The sequence below is a fragment of the Citrus sinensis genome, chromosome 9 (assembly GCF_022201045.2).
Source record: "Citrus sinensis cultivar Valencia sweet orange chromosome 9, DVS_A1.0, whole genome shotgun sequence".
Classification (NCBI taxonomy): domain Eukaryota; kingdom Viridiplantae; phylum Streptophyta; class Magnoliopsida; order Sapindales; family Rutaceae; genus Citrus; species Citrus sinensis.
Genome location: NC_068564.1, coordinates 28,991,664 through 29,009,673, shown reverse-complemented (window position 1 = coordinate 29,009,673; position 18,010 = coordinate 28,991,664). Strand labels below are relative to the sequence as shown.

Here is an 18,010-nt window from a genome sequence, read left to right as displayed (position 1 = left end):
ATAGCCGTGATATAATTTCATGATTAAAGGAGTCAGCTAAGACGAGATCAATTGAAACTCAGATACTATTTACTATCATCTACTTCAACCAAAACCAGATCAATTGAATTTACAATCTAGAGGCAATCAGTGCACACAAAGTTTCCTGGCTAAGTTACTATTGCGATCATCATATAAAATGAAAACGATTCCTTCCGAACACCTATGATTGAGTCTTTTTTATTTTATATATTCAGCATATATAAAGTAGCTTAATTCAGTAATTGTATAAATTCTCAGCAAAACTTCGTTGGAAGACATTAAACAAAAAAAAATTAAAAAAAGGCAGTGCCGAAAAAACCATAGTAATAGGTGCATAAAATTAGCACAAAGAGTCACACATCATTACTATAATATAAAAAAATTAACTACAGGACATATCATTATTCAAAAACATATGAGACAAGAGTTTTTGCATGATTCAACATAAAAAGATTACATTCACCAGATGCACAATCATTTTCATTATAAAAACTGAAGAAAAACAGAATATTAACAAGAGTATACAGAGAGGAGTGCAGAAAAGAAAGTAACTAGACCAATTCTTGTGAAAAACGGTCGCTATTGTTTTCTAAGAATTGAAGAACATGGCTTGGTAAGCTTTAATTGCCCAAAACCCAAAGCCCAAGCGTAATAAATATTTTATTTTGGAAGCCCATTTGTGCCCACATCGACTTGAATAAATATTTTTGACATGAGTTGGACTATTGGCAACTCTCTAATTTCGTCATAAAATATTTTTTTTTAGTTATTTTTATTTTAGTTTCTTTTTCTTTTCTTTTCTAATCTTGTTGTCCTACACAATACGTTAAAAAGCTTTTTGAGTAATGGATTTTTAAAGTCAATTATTAAATAAAATTACACATATTTTAAACTATAATTTGAAAGCAAACTTTTGTCTTGTAACTCACAAAAGGCAGTATACGACCCAACTGAATTGATGAAATGAACCCTTTAAAATCACATAATTTATGTATTTTAATTTATTTATAGGACTTAGGTAGCGTGTTTTTTTTTTTTTTTTGTCTGAAATCTGAATGAGTTTGAATTTAACAAAAATTTTATTAGGTTTAAATACATATATTTGAATAACATTTTTATTTTTCTTTTTTCAATATCTAAATATAAGCGTTAAGTTGTTTATTTTTTGAAATTAAAACATCTGAAATATGATATTTTGACATATATAACTTATAAATATTAACAATACTTAAATTTTACTGGTTAAACACATGACAAGTTATAGATAAATTATTTAATTAGTAAAAAGAAAAGTTTGATAATGTTTACCTTAACAAAGCAAGAAAAATAATATATATATATATATATATAACATATGTATTTTTTTACATTAATATATGATACTTATAATGTTCTTTTTGGTATATTAGGTTGATATTCTTATTAATTACAAAAGTCAATTAAGAATTGTTTAATCATTTGAATTAAAATTAATGTATTAAACAAAATTCAAAATCCATTATAAGAATAGTAAATATAAATTAAAAAGATTGACCTGTTATAAAACGCACTCACCTAAAAAATTTATTATGTTAAAATTCTCATTCAAAGAAAAAGTTGAGTACGCACATATAACAAAAAAAAAAGGATAAATTAAAAAAATAAAAGAATAATTTGTATAATAGGAAATCAATTTATTTAAAAGGGGTAATAATTAGAGAATATTAAAGTTATATTAAGATATTTTGCCATTTAGATAAAAGTTAAAATATTCAATTTTTTTTATTCAGTGTAAACAGCTTATAACCAGACATAAGTGATAGAAAACAAATAAATTAAAAACTATAAATATCTGAAAATAAGTAAAATTTAGACTTCAGACAAAAAACAAATAACTCTTTGCACATGTTTGGGATTGGGCAATTTATCAATTGTACTGGATCCTACTTCCAAATTATATTTGATAATCAATTACTTGATGATTGCTAGTGTATCGAATCTAAAACTAAGGACAATTCTTATCAGCTGCATATGTTTGATTAAAAAAATTTGAAAACTCAAACATAATTAAAGCATGCATCGTTCCGCGTAAATTAACATACAGCAGTGGTAATCACATTGGGACACAATTTTTTTTTTTTAAATTAAAACCTGATGACGATATGATGACAATAGAATTACAACAATTCTAAAATTACTGTCTTAGATATACAAAGATTACACTAACTCACAGCAGCAACTACTCACGTAAGCATATATTACATATTAACACTGATTAAAGTATATTAATTTTAGCATTACTATAATTTGCATGTCTTAATTGACCGATGGAGGAGTATCTTCCTTGCGGTGAATGCATTGATGAGTTCATCGATCTTGTTAAGCTAAATTTAGTTCTATCAACAGGAAACAGATCGAGTTCTTTGCAAATGGGAGATTGACAACACCATGCAACACACTAACAGATTGCTGAAATTCTTAATTGTTAAAACAAACACAAATGAAAGCAAATAAAAACTTTTTACCAGCACTACGATACCTATATATGCTTAACTAGCTAGAATTCACGACTAAAGACAAAAAGTCGCTCAATCTTCCACGAAAGCATAATAGCACCACTTCTCCCTTAAAGCAGCTGGTGACTAAATCCCAATCTCATCCTTGGCGGCTGTGCTGGTCTCAAAGTTCCCTCACAGTGACGTCCCACCATAGGATACAAAAATCCGTTTTTAGGTTCTTCCTGGTGGAACTGCTTTATCATAACTCCTAGCATTTCTCTTTGGAATCCTGCTACTTCCGTGTTATATCTTTCATATGGAATTGGTGATTCGGGAACAAGATAGCGAAAGTCGTCAGCAACTGTTCCAAGCGTCGTGTTGGGAGTATTAAAGCAGCCATTATGGGACGTAGCATTACTCATCAAAGCTTGTCTCTTATATCCTGGACGATCAGTCATATTTCTGGCGAAGCTTGGAACAGAGTAACCCACCCAGCTATCATCAAACTTCACACACAATGTAAATTCATTCACATCAGTAGCTGACCTTGCATTAGTATATCTCCAGTCAAATGGATCCGTTTCACGCTTCTGCGCTTGGATTGGAATCTCTTGAATAGCCTTAGGTCTTTTGATAGCAAATCCTCTATAACTCATTACTTTAGACCTCTTGCGAGCACGATAGAATCCAAATTTGAACGTACTGCACTTTCTCAAGGGAAAATGGTCATCGCATTGCGAACCAGCTCCTTTCTTGTTGTTGTGACCTGGGACGTCTATTTTTTCCAAATTGGACACAGTGAAGTCTTGCCAAAAGAGTGTTTGCTATCGAGTTCCTTGATACGCCATTTGAAAAATGGAGCTGTTGTTTTGTGGCTTACATGAACTTCACTATCAGTCCTTAGCATACTACTTGCATTTCTGAAGAATCCTTCCACAAGGCTCATATGCATTCTGTGATAATTACCGGAAGAAAGATCATGGAACAGGTGCAGGAGCCAACTTTTTAAGAATTGGTGAAGTGGAAATATCCCAGCAAACTCCTGAACACTACATGCATCTCGAATTATTAAGAAATATGGTTCACTTTATTTATCAAGCTCCCTCGTATTATATACAAACATTTTAACTCACTATATTGACACATGTCCATTGGACTCACTAGGCAGCTCACCGAATAACTTCGTCGTCGTCTTCCTTTCCATGAAAGCCAGCATGGGCCGAGGAAGTTGAAGATTATTCTATCAAACTTCCGCTTGCTCAATTCAGGATGTTCCTTCATTTCAGTTGCATCAACCCCATGGAGAATGGATGCTCCCAGCTTCTTTAGGGTGTCCAAATTTGACCGTTCCTCCTTGAATTTCTGAACCACAGTTTCTAGTCCATCAAAATATACAATTTATGTTGACTTCCAAATAAGCAAGATACGTCAAAATAATACTAATAATAATAATAATAATAATAATAATTTAGTTTTTTTGTTTTTATTTTTTTCTATGTTGTCCACAAAATTACCATGCAGAATTTATAAAACTAGCTACCACTGTTATTTTTTACAAAACACCACAGCATAATTTACCAGTTTATCACTCAAGCTATTCTTAAAATTTGGTCACGGTCATTTTTCCCAACTTCTTCCCCACTCCATCTTATTTAAAAATCTATTTTTGGCCTCAAGTAAACTAATTATAATAAGATATTTATCACTCATTTAGCTTTTAATTCTTTAAAGTGTCTATTTATGATTTACAAGGGTACTCTGGAGACTAAGCATTATTAGATAATTAAAAAATAATTAAAAGTCAATAATCTAGAACCATCTAGATTAATAATTTTTATTTTTAAATAAACATAATTCACAAAATATTTTTAAAACCTAAAAAATGTGAACTTATTGTTATGGTTTAATTCAATAGCTTTACTTTAAGATTTTTTTTTTAAACTTAAAAAATATTAGTCTAACCACTAGCTAGAAAAAGGTTCCTAATTTTGCCCCTAAATATATGTGACCTTGAAATCATATCCACCTAATAAAGAAGGGACTGAGCTATTATATTTAACTTTTGTACTAATACTAACTCTTATTTAATAATTCCAATTTTGAAGTAAAACAGTTCAAATTGAAGATAAAGATTTGTAAACAGGGTCATTTTGGCCTCCCATCATATGAAATCCAATTATTAAAAGAAAAAAAACAAAGGCATTAATAATACGTTTTCTTGGTTTTCCGAGTCATTTTACTATTTTCCAATAAAATTGATCATTTCTTTACTGTTACACATCAAATTAAGTGACAATTTAATATATCAAATTGAGGATAAAGATTTATAAGCAAGGTATTTTTTGCCACATCATATGATAAAAAGAAAATCTAAAAAAAAGATATAAGAGAAGAAAAAGACATTAGTGAAATGAACGAATTATCATAAGAATTAAGAGAAGAAGCCCATATGTTAGAAGCAAAGCCAAATTTCTGCGATAAGCAAAAGAAAAAGAGAAATCTCTTCCACACACTAACAATATTTAATGCTTTAATGAATAATGCATTATCCATTTATCTTATTCTTCATCTTTTTTTGTAAAACTCATTTCTCTTTTCTCTTCTTTTTCAGCAGCCATGCCTACTAGTAATGAAGAGGAAATTCACTACGGACGTCGTCTTTCACGAAAATATCATGTACTACCCATCGGAGCCTAAATTTTAAGAGGAGTATAATGAAGAGGAAATTCATACTCTTAAATATCTTCCACTTGAAGAAGATCAATTCTCCATTGAGGTAGTAAACCTTCAAGATACTGAAAAAGGAAATGGTGATGATTCTCAAGCTGAGACAAGTGAAGACATATGTAGGGAGCAAAATAACTCAGACACAACCACAATAGAGAACGAATCCCAAGAAGAAGCACATGAAGAAATACATAACCAATCATCTGCAGAGGATGTTCCTACCACAAATCTCAGTCTAATCAGAAGAATACTTTCCTAGCGTCAAAATAGAGGTATCCCTAAACCCATATATGAGCATGACCTCTCTAGTAGAGTCAAATACCCTATGAGTCATTTTGTATCTAACCATCGCTTGTCAGAATCAAATAAGTTATTTGTGAATCAATTATCTACTTTATCTATTCCTAACAGTGTGCATAAAGCCTTAAAAGATCCAAAGTGAAAAACAACTATGAATGACGAAATGAGATCGCTTCAGAAAAATCAAACATGGGAACTAGCTTCCACCAGGAAAGAAACCAATGGGTTGCCGATGGATCTACACTATAAAGTACAAGACAGATGGCTCCATTGAACGATATAAAGTAAGGCTCGTAGCTAAGGGTTACACCCAAACCTACGGGATAGATTATACCGATACATTTGCACCAGTAGCAAAAATTAATATAGTTCGTATCTGATTTTCATTATTAGTAAACTTGGATTGCCTAGTGTAACAGTTCAATGTAAAGAATGTTTTCCTCCATGGGGACCTGTGACATGAATTAGAAGTGATTTCTAACTCTCAAGTATAAAAATGTCTTGTTATATTATAACAGGCCCTTAGGGTATGTGAAGGGTTATGGTTAAGCTGTATCTTAAAAGATTTGGGCTATCCATAGCAACAACCAATACAATTATACTGTGACAATAAAGCTACATGAGATATTGCTTATAACCTAGTTCAGCACGATCAAATAAAACACGTCGAGTAGATAGATTTTTAATTAAGGAGAAATTAGATGAAAAATCTTAGAACTGTTGAAAATTCAATCAGAAGATCAACTTGCAGATATTTTAACGAAGGCCATTTCTAGCCAAGCATTTACAAAATTCCTAGACAAGCTGGGTATGCAAGACATCTATGCAATAGCTTGAGGGAGAGTGTAACACCCCAGTCCAAAATCTAAGGGCCAATCTAACCACGACTCACATATGAATTTAAATAGCTTTTTACAGCCGATAATAATTCAAGCCTCAAATACAAAAGCCAGTGGAATAATCTAAAAATTTGGCCAAACTATCTATCATCATCAATTCAAGTCTATTCTCATTCATCACGAATCAATCATGACTTCTGAAAACTAAATCATAATAAACTATAATGAGTACAAAACTCAATAAGTAAATTAGTTTTTCTTATACCAATATATATACATACTTATAAATAATGCACACATGGATGATATGTTATGATCTTTTCAAAATACTTGAAACAAACTTATCGAAATCTCTTTATGTCGCTTTCAAACTTCCACATTTTCTTTCAATAAAATATGTATCCTACAATGTGGCACTTTGTGCTATACATGGCACTTTACACCATGCGTGGCACTTCGCGACACGTCGGCCCTCGAGAGTTGGCCCCTGCATAGTCTCAAAAGGTGGCCCCACACAGCTTCAATAGGTGGCCCCCAATGCAAAATCTCATAAAGTAGTTGGGAATTATTTTTTTTGGTAATAATTTTTTTTGTGGCAATTAAAGTAGTTTTATATTGACAATGTAGCACAAATCAAAGTCGAAATTCACTTCAAATATACAATGAATGTGGTGGTCAAATGAAGCTGTTAACATCAAATCTAAATCACAATGCAATTTTGAGATATATACAACCCAATTGATGGAATCTCAACTATATTTTCTTCTCTCATATCATATACTAAGGAAAAGGATTTTTTGGATGATTGTCAACTCTCAATGTTTATTTTCTTGTCTTAGCCGAAAAGAATGGATGCACATTCCAAACGTGCTGATAGAGAGGCATTAGGCTGTTAGTTGCTTCTGCTACCAAGGTTCGAATGTTTATTGATTCATTTGCCAAAAGAATTATATATATTATAGGCTGCAATTACTTCTGTTAATGCTGAATTTATTAAGATCAATTTGTTATTAATTACTTGTGTTATGAATGAGCAAATACTCCTGCCCTAATGCCGTTCTCTATGCTTGTGAAACGAGAGAAAAATCTCAACTCAATCCTTTCACGTGAGGAGTAGTGCTTTTCAGCTGGAATCAAACGTGGGGGAGAAAGAGTAAAAAATGTGGAAAAATCAAAAGGAGCAAAAGTTCACGTGTTGGGGTGGGGGAGGAGAGAAACGGCATTCTCTCAGCGTTCTCGCTGAGAAGCATTTTCCTATATCTTATCATTTAAGGCCCACAAGTTTCTTAACCAATAATTAATAAAGGGGCCGGGGTTGGGACGAAGGACTATGTGCATTGAATATCATAAAGCTGAAGGAAAAGATGTATGAAAATTGCTTTTATTGTGAAGAGACTCAGCATTGTTTCGGCTCTCAGTTATTCATGATATGAAAAAATAAAGAAAATAAAATTTATTGAGCAATCTTTCTCTTTAACTCACGCAAAAACTAACACTTTGATCTAACATAAAGATTATAAGGAGTGAGCCTCCGCAGTACCATTTTTTGAGCAACTTAAAGAAAATTCGAAAGCAAAATTACTAATGCTATTGCAATCATCTGTAATTTTCTAACTTTAGAGTCACCCATACTTTTTTTTTTTAAAATAAAAATTCTCTTTTATTTGATTGTAAATTTAGAGTCACCTATTTTTTTTTTATAAAGTTTCTCTGTGTTCTTTACCTTTTAACCCTAACTACTGCCATTTATATTTTTTTCCCCAAGAATAGTAGAATGGCTTAGTAAGTTTAATTCCCCAATCCCAAAGCCCAATTATAGACTTGCTCTGCTGCAATCCACATGGATTTTATTCTCAAATTATATTTGAAAATCAATTATTTGATGATTGTGAGTGTATCCAGTCCAAAAATGATATATGTTTACTTAAAAAAAATTGTCAACTCAAATATAATTGAGTAATTTTTTTTTTAAAAAATAAGTGATTGTTTAAAAATTCATTAACCGTAATTTTAAATATGCATTTAATTTTTAGAATAACGGTTTCACATACATGTTCAGTTCACTTTTTAAATAAAATAAATAAATCCAATGAAAGTTGTAGACTAATCGAGATAGATGTCGCAAAATAATAAGCACAATTATGCAAATGAAGAGGAAATTAAACTTGAGAATATGAAAATGCATGTGATACAATCTTTTGCTAAGTTATTATGACGATGACAATAAGCTACAGATCAAAATTAAGGCAAATGCATCAGTCCACACAAATTAACCACATACCAATGGTAACCACATTGGCACACAGCTTTTATTATTAAACAATAAGTATTTTATGATGACGATTCCTTGCGGTAGTACTACAACATTTCTAAAATCATAATCTCAGTCTTAGATATTTAGAAGAATACACTCCCACTCACAGCAGCAATCACTCACATATGCATATCAATAGTAGCATTGCCGCCACAATCTGATCCAGTATATGATCGATGAACTCATCAATGAATTCGCTAGAAGCAAGATATATATACTCCATCTGTTCATGGTTACAAAAAATATAATGGAAATTACTATCAAAACATTAATACCAAATCATTATATGATTCTAACTATGTATTTGACTAGAAAAAGATTTAATGACCTACTGCATTTATTTATTTAAAATACTCAAATTACAGGGAAAAAGGAATTTTTATTTGAAATATATATAATTAAATTGTCTGTCAAATTAATAATAAGAAAATATTTTTTTAAAGGTAATTAGAAAATAATCCAAATACGTAGGAGAGTGGCAGACCTGTTTACTTATTTCATAGATGTGCATGACTGCTCCCTACTTGAGTCCTCTTCTTCAGCAGATTTGCTCGACATATTCAGGAGACAGAGATGAGAGAATGTCTTTTCGATAATGAAACAGTTGCCCCGCCTCCATAAAAGTGACAAGGACATCTGGTATATTCTCAGTAACCTTCCCCCAGTTCTCGTCTTTTGTCATGTAATAAACTTGTTTAACCATACCAGCAAATACAAGTAGCTTAAGGTTTTTAAGATGTTCAATTCCAATAGGAATCTCCATCAACAGCGGGCAAGGCCCAATCCAAAGTTCTCTAATATCAGGCATCGCACCTTTCTCTATTATAACCGATTTCACAGCCTTGAATTCCCAGAGAAGCAACTTTTGGAGTTTTGGAAACCAACCTGCTTCAAAGTGAAAAAGCTCGTAGTTGTATGCCCCTGTGAATCTAAGTTCCAATAAATTAGGCAAGGTTTGAAGGACTCTGATTGGCTCCTCAGTCAATCCCGACAAGTCCAAACCCAATCTGATTAGATTTTTAAGTTTAAAAATCCAATCCGGTAGTTTCTTCATATTCCCCGTCAAGTGGAGACGCTGCAGATATTGAGGAGGACTACTCAAAGACTGCAAGTCAAGCATCTCTTCTTTGCTTGTCATTTCTACTGTTAAGGTCTCTAGGTTTTCCAAATTTGTAATCAAAGCACACAGATCCTTGCCATTTCCATTTTGGGGCCTAATGCTCAACATTCTTAACTGCCTTAGCTTCATAAGCTCTTTAAGCACTTGAGAGTCAGCTTCTATAATAGACAACTTCTGCAGATTCGTTAGCGACCCAAAGCCCCCGCGTACTTTGGCTACTGCTGCTTCTTCTGTTATACTAGAACCTGAGGTATAGTGGTACTGATACACCATTAGATAACGCAACTTTTTAAGATTCCTGATCTCTACTGGAAGTTCTCTCACCAAAGTATTTTTCATATTCAAAGTCTCTAAACTGAGAAGATTTCCAATGGACGTGGGAATTATTTTTACTTTTGTATTTCTCAAACTCAAATAGTGTAAATTGAATAAGTTTCCCACTCCTTCAGGAAGGTAATCTACAGGAGCATCTTCCAGATCTAGTACTTTAATGAGCTTGAAATTGGCAATACTTGCATTCATGAAAGAGTCGGGCAGCTTGTCTACATTGAAAAGAAAAACAGAACGGACCTTCGATTCCTTGATGCTTTCTAAAGCACCATCATCAATACTTCTCTGCACAGTAATGCGTCGAGTTTTACTGCTGCGACTCAAGTCCTCTCCGTTCATCACACGACTGAAGCCCAATTCTTCAGTTTTTCTGATGATGATCTGGTGCATAAGATCATGAACTTGGCAGATTCTAGCTCGTCCAGAAATATCTCTCTTTGAAACTTGAACCAAGCTTCTGTCAATGAGCTCATTCAAGTATTCTTCTGCAACTTGTTCAGATGTGGGGCGTTTGCTATACTGGACAAAGCCCTCAGCTATCCACAAACGGATGAGTCTAGCACAGTTAACTTTGCAGCTCTCTTGAAATAAGCCGAAGGACAGAAGACATGATTTGAGATGGTGAGGAAGAGCATAATACCCTTCAGATAAAACTCTGTTGCAGTCTTTTAGATGGGGATCACTTCCCAAGATTGAGCCCAACCGATCAAATAATTTCTTCCATTCAGATACAACCCTGTTCTTGGATGAAAGAAGTCCACCTACGGCAACGATAGCAAGAGGCAAACCTCCACATTTTGCAAGGATGTCCTGGGACAACTCCTTCAACTCTGAAGGACAACAGCCTCCGGAGCTTGGTCCGAGCACCTTTCTACAGAAAAGTTTCCGCGCCTCGTTTGGAGGCAAAGTTTCAAGCTCATGGACGTGAACAGAGGAAGATGATTTGCAGTACTTAGCGACATTCATGTGCCGTGTTGTGACAATTATCCTGCTGCATTTCTTGTTATCAAGTAAAGCATGCTCCACGTCTCCCCAAAAATCAATCTTCCAAACATCGTCGAACACAACCATGTAACTTTTGTCCTTCAAGTGGTCCCTCAGCGCGGTGATCAGCTCCATCTCTTCCATATCGTGTATCTCCACTGGAGCAGGCTCGTTTGTTACACGATGAAACTCCTTTAGAATTGTCCTCAACAAATCATGTTTGTTGTATTCTTTCCCAACGGTGACCCAAGCCCGGCAACTGAAGTGAGTTTTTAAACCTTCATTGTTAAAAATTTTCCCGGCAAGAGTGGTCTTGCCTAGTCCTCCTTCACCCACCACAGCAACCACTGAACGTTCGGATCTTCCATTCACCATCAAATCAATCAATTTATCTTTAATGGATTCGATGCCCACAACTTCATCATCTTCAACGAAAAAGGAACGAACTCGAGAGTCATGTGGGATAACATTTCTGGTTCCACTGCTCGATGGTTCATCAATAGATCTGAATCGATAGCTTTCTCCCCTTCGCTTTATATCAGCAAGCGCTGATTTGATATCTTGAATCTCAGTAGCAACTCCACGCCGCAGCTTCAGCTTCTTTATGAAACGACTGATTCTACGGAGAACACCAACGAGGCCTCTCCCATGAGGGAGTTTTGCCACCATGAGTGTGTACTCGTCGATCACATCTTCAATGCGATAAGCTTCATCCCTCAGTTGTTTCACCCAAGTTCTGACACTTTCCTCACCGCCTCCTTCTAATTCTTCGACTGCTGCCCTTGCATCCGCGTCTTTGAGGAAAGATCTGAGACTCTCCATTTCGGTTTTGATACTTTGAACTTCTTTTCTAACACCTCCCCACAATTTGATTTTTTCGACAAGCAAAGGACCCAAGGTCTCTATTGCAAAGTTCACCGCAGCCTCCGCCATATCACACCAGCAGGTCTAATTTACAAAGCAGATTGATGCTTTTGCAAACAGTGTTTGATAATTGTTTATGTTTGCAGACATGTTTACCCCCGTTTGGACATTGGTTTAGGAATGCAGAATTTTCAATTTGCAAGTTGATTGCTTTTATTTTATTCTTCATACTTACTATAGAATTAATTTTGAACTGAACAACCTGGAATTTGTCGGCATTTGAGCTTTTTCAGTGTATTTTAATATTTATTTTATTGCAAGTTGATTTGTTTATTTGTCGGCAAAAAATAAAGAAAACCAAACCATACAAATAAGAAAACTGCGTAGACCAAGAGCATGAAACTGTCTAGCCATACAGTATGCTACACAAACAAATTGGTGCACCTTTCATTTAAATTACTTCCATCCATAGGATACAAACTCCTCGCATTTTCTATTTGGAATCCTGATACTTCTGCGATATACCTTTGACACAGAATTATGGAACTATTGAAGCGGCCATTATGGGACCTAGCATTTTCTCTTTGTATATTACTCATCAAAGCTAGTCTCTTATATGCTGGATGGTCAGTCATATTTCTGGTGAAACTTGTTTGAGGATGTATGAAACTGTCAAACCTAGGATATTCAAGAACAGAGTAACCCATGCCGCTGCCATCAAACTTTGAACAGGCTGGAAATTCATTCATGCCAGTGGCTGACTTTGCTTTAGCATATCTCCAGTCAAATGGAGTTCCATCCTTCTGCAGTTGGATTGGAATCTCTTGAACCGGCTGATGTCTTTTGTTAGCGAATCCACCATAACTCATTACTCTCTTGCGAGCACGATAGAATCCAAATATGAAGGTACTGCACTCTCCCAAGGGGAAGGGCTCATGACATTTCAAACCAGCTCCTCTCTTGTTGTTGTAACCAGGGTAGTCTTCTTTTTTAAGGTTGACAGGGTACATTGATGACAAACAGTGTTTGGGAGCAAGTTCCTCGATATTCCAGTCGCGAAATGGAGCAGTTGTTTTGTGGGTTACATGAACTTCACAACTATGCCTCAGCATGCCGCTTGCATTTCAAGAAACCTTCCACAAGACTCATATGCATTCTGCGATTACCAGAAGAAAGATCATCGAACAGGTATACGAGCCAGCATTTTCAGAATTAGTGGTTTTTAAAATATCACAGGGAACTCTAGACTACAATGTATTGAATTTTTAAGCAAAACGTATCACTTTATTAAGCTAGTTCACCCTTTTTTTTTTTTTAACCATTTTCATGTCACTGTAGTGTATCGACCCACGTTTCCACAGGACTCTGCATATTTCGTCACTCTGAAATTCCTCACTAACAAGTAATCAACCATTGAAAGCAAAACATTACAATAATATCCTATATATGCAAGAGTCATCCAAATCCCAGATCCCTTAAAATCAAAGCTGGGTTTTCGCTTTCAACTTGTATCTAAATCTAAACGAGACTATAATTTCTTCATCAGCAATTTAGCAATTCCCCTTTGGAAACTATGATTTTCAATTAAGTTTCAATCCTATCCATGAAATCTTCAAAAGCATGAGTTGCTAATCCCCGTATTAACATCAAACGATGACAGTGAATAGCTGGATCATTGCAAAAGAAATGAAAGTTTCAGATTAGTAAGCAATACAGAAGAAACACAAAATTTCTACAAGGAACTGTATTTTAAAGCAGCTCATTGAATAAGTTGATTGTTGTCTTCCTTTCCAGAAAAGCCAGCATGGGGGAATTTGAAGATAATTCTATCAACGCTCCGCTCTCTCAATTCAGGATGACGCCTCATTTCAGTTGCATCAACTCCATGGATAAGGGATGCTCCCAGCTTCTTAATTTAGAGTGTCCAAGTTTGACTCTGCCTTCTTGAATTTCTAAATGACAGTTTCTAATCCATCCAAATATAGTTTATATTAACTTCCAAATAAACCAGATGTGTCAACAGATAATAATACTTTTTAATAATTTTCCTGGTAATTTTACAATTTTCTATTTTTCCCTTTTCCGTAAAATTGATTATATTACCGTACCATAAGAATCAAGAGAAGAAGCGCAGATGTGAGAAGCAGAGCCAAATTTCTGAAATAAAGCAAGAGAAAAAGAGAAATCTCCTTCGCCCGCTAACAGTATTTTATGTTTTGATGAATAGTACATTATTCATTTCTCTTCTTCTTCTTCTTTTTTCCAGTCAAACCCATTTATTTTTCCTCTTCTTTTTCAGCAGTTTCAGCCAGTATTGCCATAGTCGTAGTGAGATTGCCGAAGAGTTTGTTATACGTTTGCGTGGCAAACGATCGTGATGAGGACAATACTCCACCAGATTTGAGCCAGGAATTTAAAATGACGTAATTAGCCTTGATGTAATTACCGTCTGTGAGTCTGTCTTCTGTAGTTTGAGAAGTTTGGAAGGGTGTTTTAAGAAGAATGGTAAAAAGATTGATATTATCGGAGGGATATGTTGTCAGGTCCACGGCCGAATATGGTTTTGTGTTTCCTTTTATTTTATAGTTTCCTTAATTGAGTTTAAATTTCAAATTCAAAAACCCATCTATATTTTTCCGGAATTTCTTCCAACTAAGATTGTTTTCTTGAAATGTTGAACGTAATTTTTACAATGGAGCAACGGTTACAATTTCTTTTTAATGGTTTTTTCTTAAATTAATTTCTTTTTAATGGTTAATTTAGAATGGAAATAAAAAAAAAATCTCAGTAACATGAAAAATATATGTGTATTCTCAAATTCTAACGATCATTTAGGGCCACAAGTTTCTTTTACTGTGAAGGGGGCATTGAATCTCGTAAAACTAAAGGAAAAGAACTCTAAATGTGAAAATGGCTGTTACTGTAAAGAGACTCAACATCGTGGTTTTCAATTTTATGAATAAATAAAACCATGACATAATAAATAAATAAATAAATAAAATTGAAATTTCTAGCAATATTTCTCTTAAATTTCAATTTTAAAGAAGTATTCAACACTTTGGTCTACTTTCTGCTCCACGCTTCCTTAATCAGTTTAACATATCAATTACGATGAGTGAGCCTCCCAAGACCAATGCTTCAATTTCAAAAAAAAAAAAAAAGGGACTAATTCAAACACAAACATCTGTAAGTCCCAACTTTAGAGCCACCTATACTTACTTTTGCCATTCTCAAAAACAACACATTGGTCCCACAAGTTTCTTACACAAACATCTGTAAGTCCCCCCCCCCCCCCCCCCCCCCCCCCACCCCCCCCCCAGAATCTGAGCACAAAGTCAATTCACTAATAGTTATTGTTTGGGGTATACAAATGTAGCCACTTAATATAAAAGTCAAGGGTGATGTGAAACATCGAGGAGAAAGTTATCTGGTAACATATGCAAGGACAACCAGCAGTCTGCGAGGAGACCATAATCATGTCGTTCGATTTTATGGTCTTGGTTTAATTTTCAGATTGTAGAACTTAACCTGGTAGTTCGTCCGTAACGTCTAAGCATGTCCTGCTATAATGTTTAAAGCACCATCAGACACGATAGCTCAATAACTATACAGAAACGGATACATTAACCCTTAATTCAAGTGGCACATTCAATTTGGTAACATTAGCGCATTGAAGAACAAGAGATGCTTGCGGTTGTCTATAAGAATTGGGAAAGATCCTGAAAGGGAGATTTTTTTTCTGGGGAATAAGAAATTTGAAAAGAAAGTACTTAAGATCACAAGTGCGTGACATTATTATTTTTCTTGCAAGAAAACTTCATTACTAACTTGAGCATCGGAGGATTTTCGCCGAGCCCTCCTGACAGTTTTCTGTTATTGCAAATAAAAGAAAGCAAAAAGCATCATAGCAATTCAAACTCTACTGGAGTAGCAAGCGATAGTTCGCCATCAAAACAAATTCAAGTGTTGACGAAGTAATCTAATTGCCATCATCAACTCGACCAGATTTCGATATCAACAATTATAATACCACTCCATTAACGGTTGCACCATCAATTCATCAACTACCTCGCACATTCATCCATTATCCCTTAACAATTACTTAACCAACCCATGAACGGTGATGCAAGGGACTGGTCAATGATTGTGTACCCACGATAGTGCAACAGGGCTATAAAAGGCCTGTAAAATCCCAAAGTGGTGAGTTCTTTTGCCCACTCTGAAACGAAATTCTGCCTCTCTAACTCTAGAATCTGTTTTTTAGAATTTATCTCTTTTTGAGAATCATTAAAATATTTGTTCTGGCTTCAGTTTTAATTAAGCCATGGAAGTTGTGGTATAAGTTTTTCCCAAAGAGACCTGAGTACCGACGTATCGGAGGGTTTATGTCAGAAAAACATCCTGCACCCCTTAATTGTTTCTGTGAACGTCGGAGAATCCAGAAATGTTGGAGAATCCTGAGGGAAGTGAATGTGGGCGTAAGGATCTGTTTGGAGGAAGGAAGTGCAAACAGTACCGTCTCCCATCAAAACAAATTCAAGTGTTGACATGGTGACCTGCCCATGCTAACGGTTTCGACCAGATTCTGCACCAACATTAGGCTTCTTTCCTCACTTGTTTCACCCAAGTTTTGATACCTATTGACTCTCTCTTTCTTCAAAATCTTCTAGTGCGGCTCTTGCATCCGCATCTTTTAGAAAAGATCTCATGCTCTCAAAAACACCATTTCTTGAGCAAGCAAAGGACCCAGCTTTTCAATGACAAAATTCACCACAGTCTCCGCCATATCTCAGATTTTTCTCGTTTACTCCATTGATGTAGAACTAGTAGTATGTCTGATAGTTTGAAAGAGATTTAGTTTTACTAAGGAAGCTATTGGCAGTGAACCTCTTTTCCAACGTCTTCAATAAAGTGGATTCTTAGAGCTAGCAGCCATGATGAAACTTGAAAGAATAATCTAGCCCTACAAGAGGATTTGTTTCACTTGATTCCCTGATGATTCTATCTAAAAAGCTAGACAAGAATTTCAAAAGATATCATTTAAGTCCTCAACGGTTACATTTTATTTCATTGGAATTAAGTCATTGATCAAATTTGATTAGTTTCAAAAAATTGTGTGCATTACGTTGGTTGCAGTGCCTATTATTCAACATTCCACCCAGTCAAAACGGTGGTCTAGAAATTAGAAGATTGGCCGGTCCGGCAATTTCAGGCAAGTTTCCCTGAGCAAGCAAGCATTGTTGTTATTTTTCTGTTGTGAGTTTTAGATCGAATACTTTATTTTTCATAATGGATCATGTCTTTTATTTTAACTGTGGACTTTTAAAAAAAAAAAAACTCGGCAGTACCTCTCATTATTTGCAATTGCAGGATATCTTGTGTGGGAAAGAAATTACAAATAATGATAGTTAAAAAGATTAATACTGTGATGATTAGAAAAACTTCATTAAAAAATTTCATGAGTTTTATATATTGAGAAGAGTGCAAATAATAATAATAATAATAATAATGCAACTTAAGAGAAGTCCATTTGGAAGTGAGGAAACAGTGTGTTTATGGAAAAAGAACAAATGTGCAAACTCTAATCTTGTGGCCATATGTAGACGTAGTAATAATTGAGCAAGAGCAAGGGTCACATTTCTGAAATGGTTAAGAAAGTGAATTATCAAAGACGGTGGCACTAATAAATAACTAAGACGTGTTTAAATATCAGATTTTTTTTTTAATGATTAGATGCCTAGCAAACTTTACGAGGAATTAGCTTCAGGAATACACACACATGCATACATAAATACAAATTCTAATATATTAACAAACAAAAATAATAATTTTCAATAAATTAAAATTTATATTTTTTATTATAATAGTATTCTCACTTTTAAAAAAATAAAAATATTCTCTTTAGAAAATTTTATATTCTGCCAAATTGTGGAGTCCACCATCCGCACCGCGAAGATTATGTTCTCATCGCATCCCCACCGCTTTAAAGCATCAAATCTAAGAATGGAAGTGAAGAAAAATACCGTGGCTTAGC

General features: G+C 34.5%; 2 protein-coding genes across 3 annotated transcripts in view; both read right to left on the bottom strand.

The window, feature by feature from the left end:
- The window catches only part of LOC127899965 (disease resistance protein RPM1-like), an 86,666-nt gene extending 74,617 nt beyond the window's left edge, over positions 1-12,049 (bottom strand). The window contains exon 1 of the mRNA XM_052434139.1: positions 9,334-12,049. Within this exon, the coding sequence (XP_052290099.1) occupies positions 9,334-12,045 (2,712 nt within the window). The 5' untranslated portion in view covers positions 12,046-12,049. The remainder of the gene's footprint in view (positions 1-9,333) is intronic.
- Positions 1-18,010, bottom strand: part of LOC102609562 (disease resistance protein RPM1-like) — a 141,365-nt gene that overhangs the window by 103,805 nt on the left and 19,550 nt on the right. The window contains exon 1 of one of the 2 annotated variants that reach the window (XR_008051679.1): positions 12,059-12,172. The exons of the other annotated variant lie outside the window; for it this stretch is intronic. The gene's annotated coding sequence lies outside the window, so the exon portion shown is untranslated. Of the gene's footprint in view, positions 1-12,058; positions 12,173-18,010 lie in introns of those variants that run through there. 2 annotated transcript variants of the gene reach the window in all.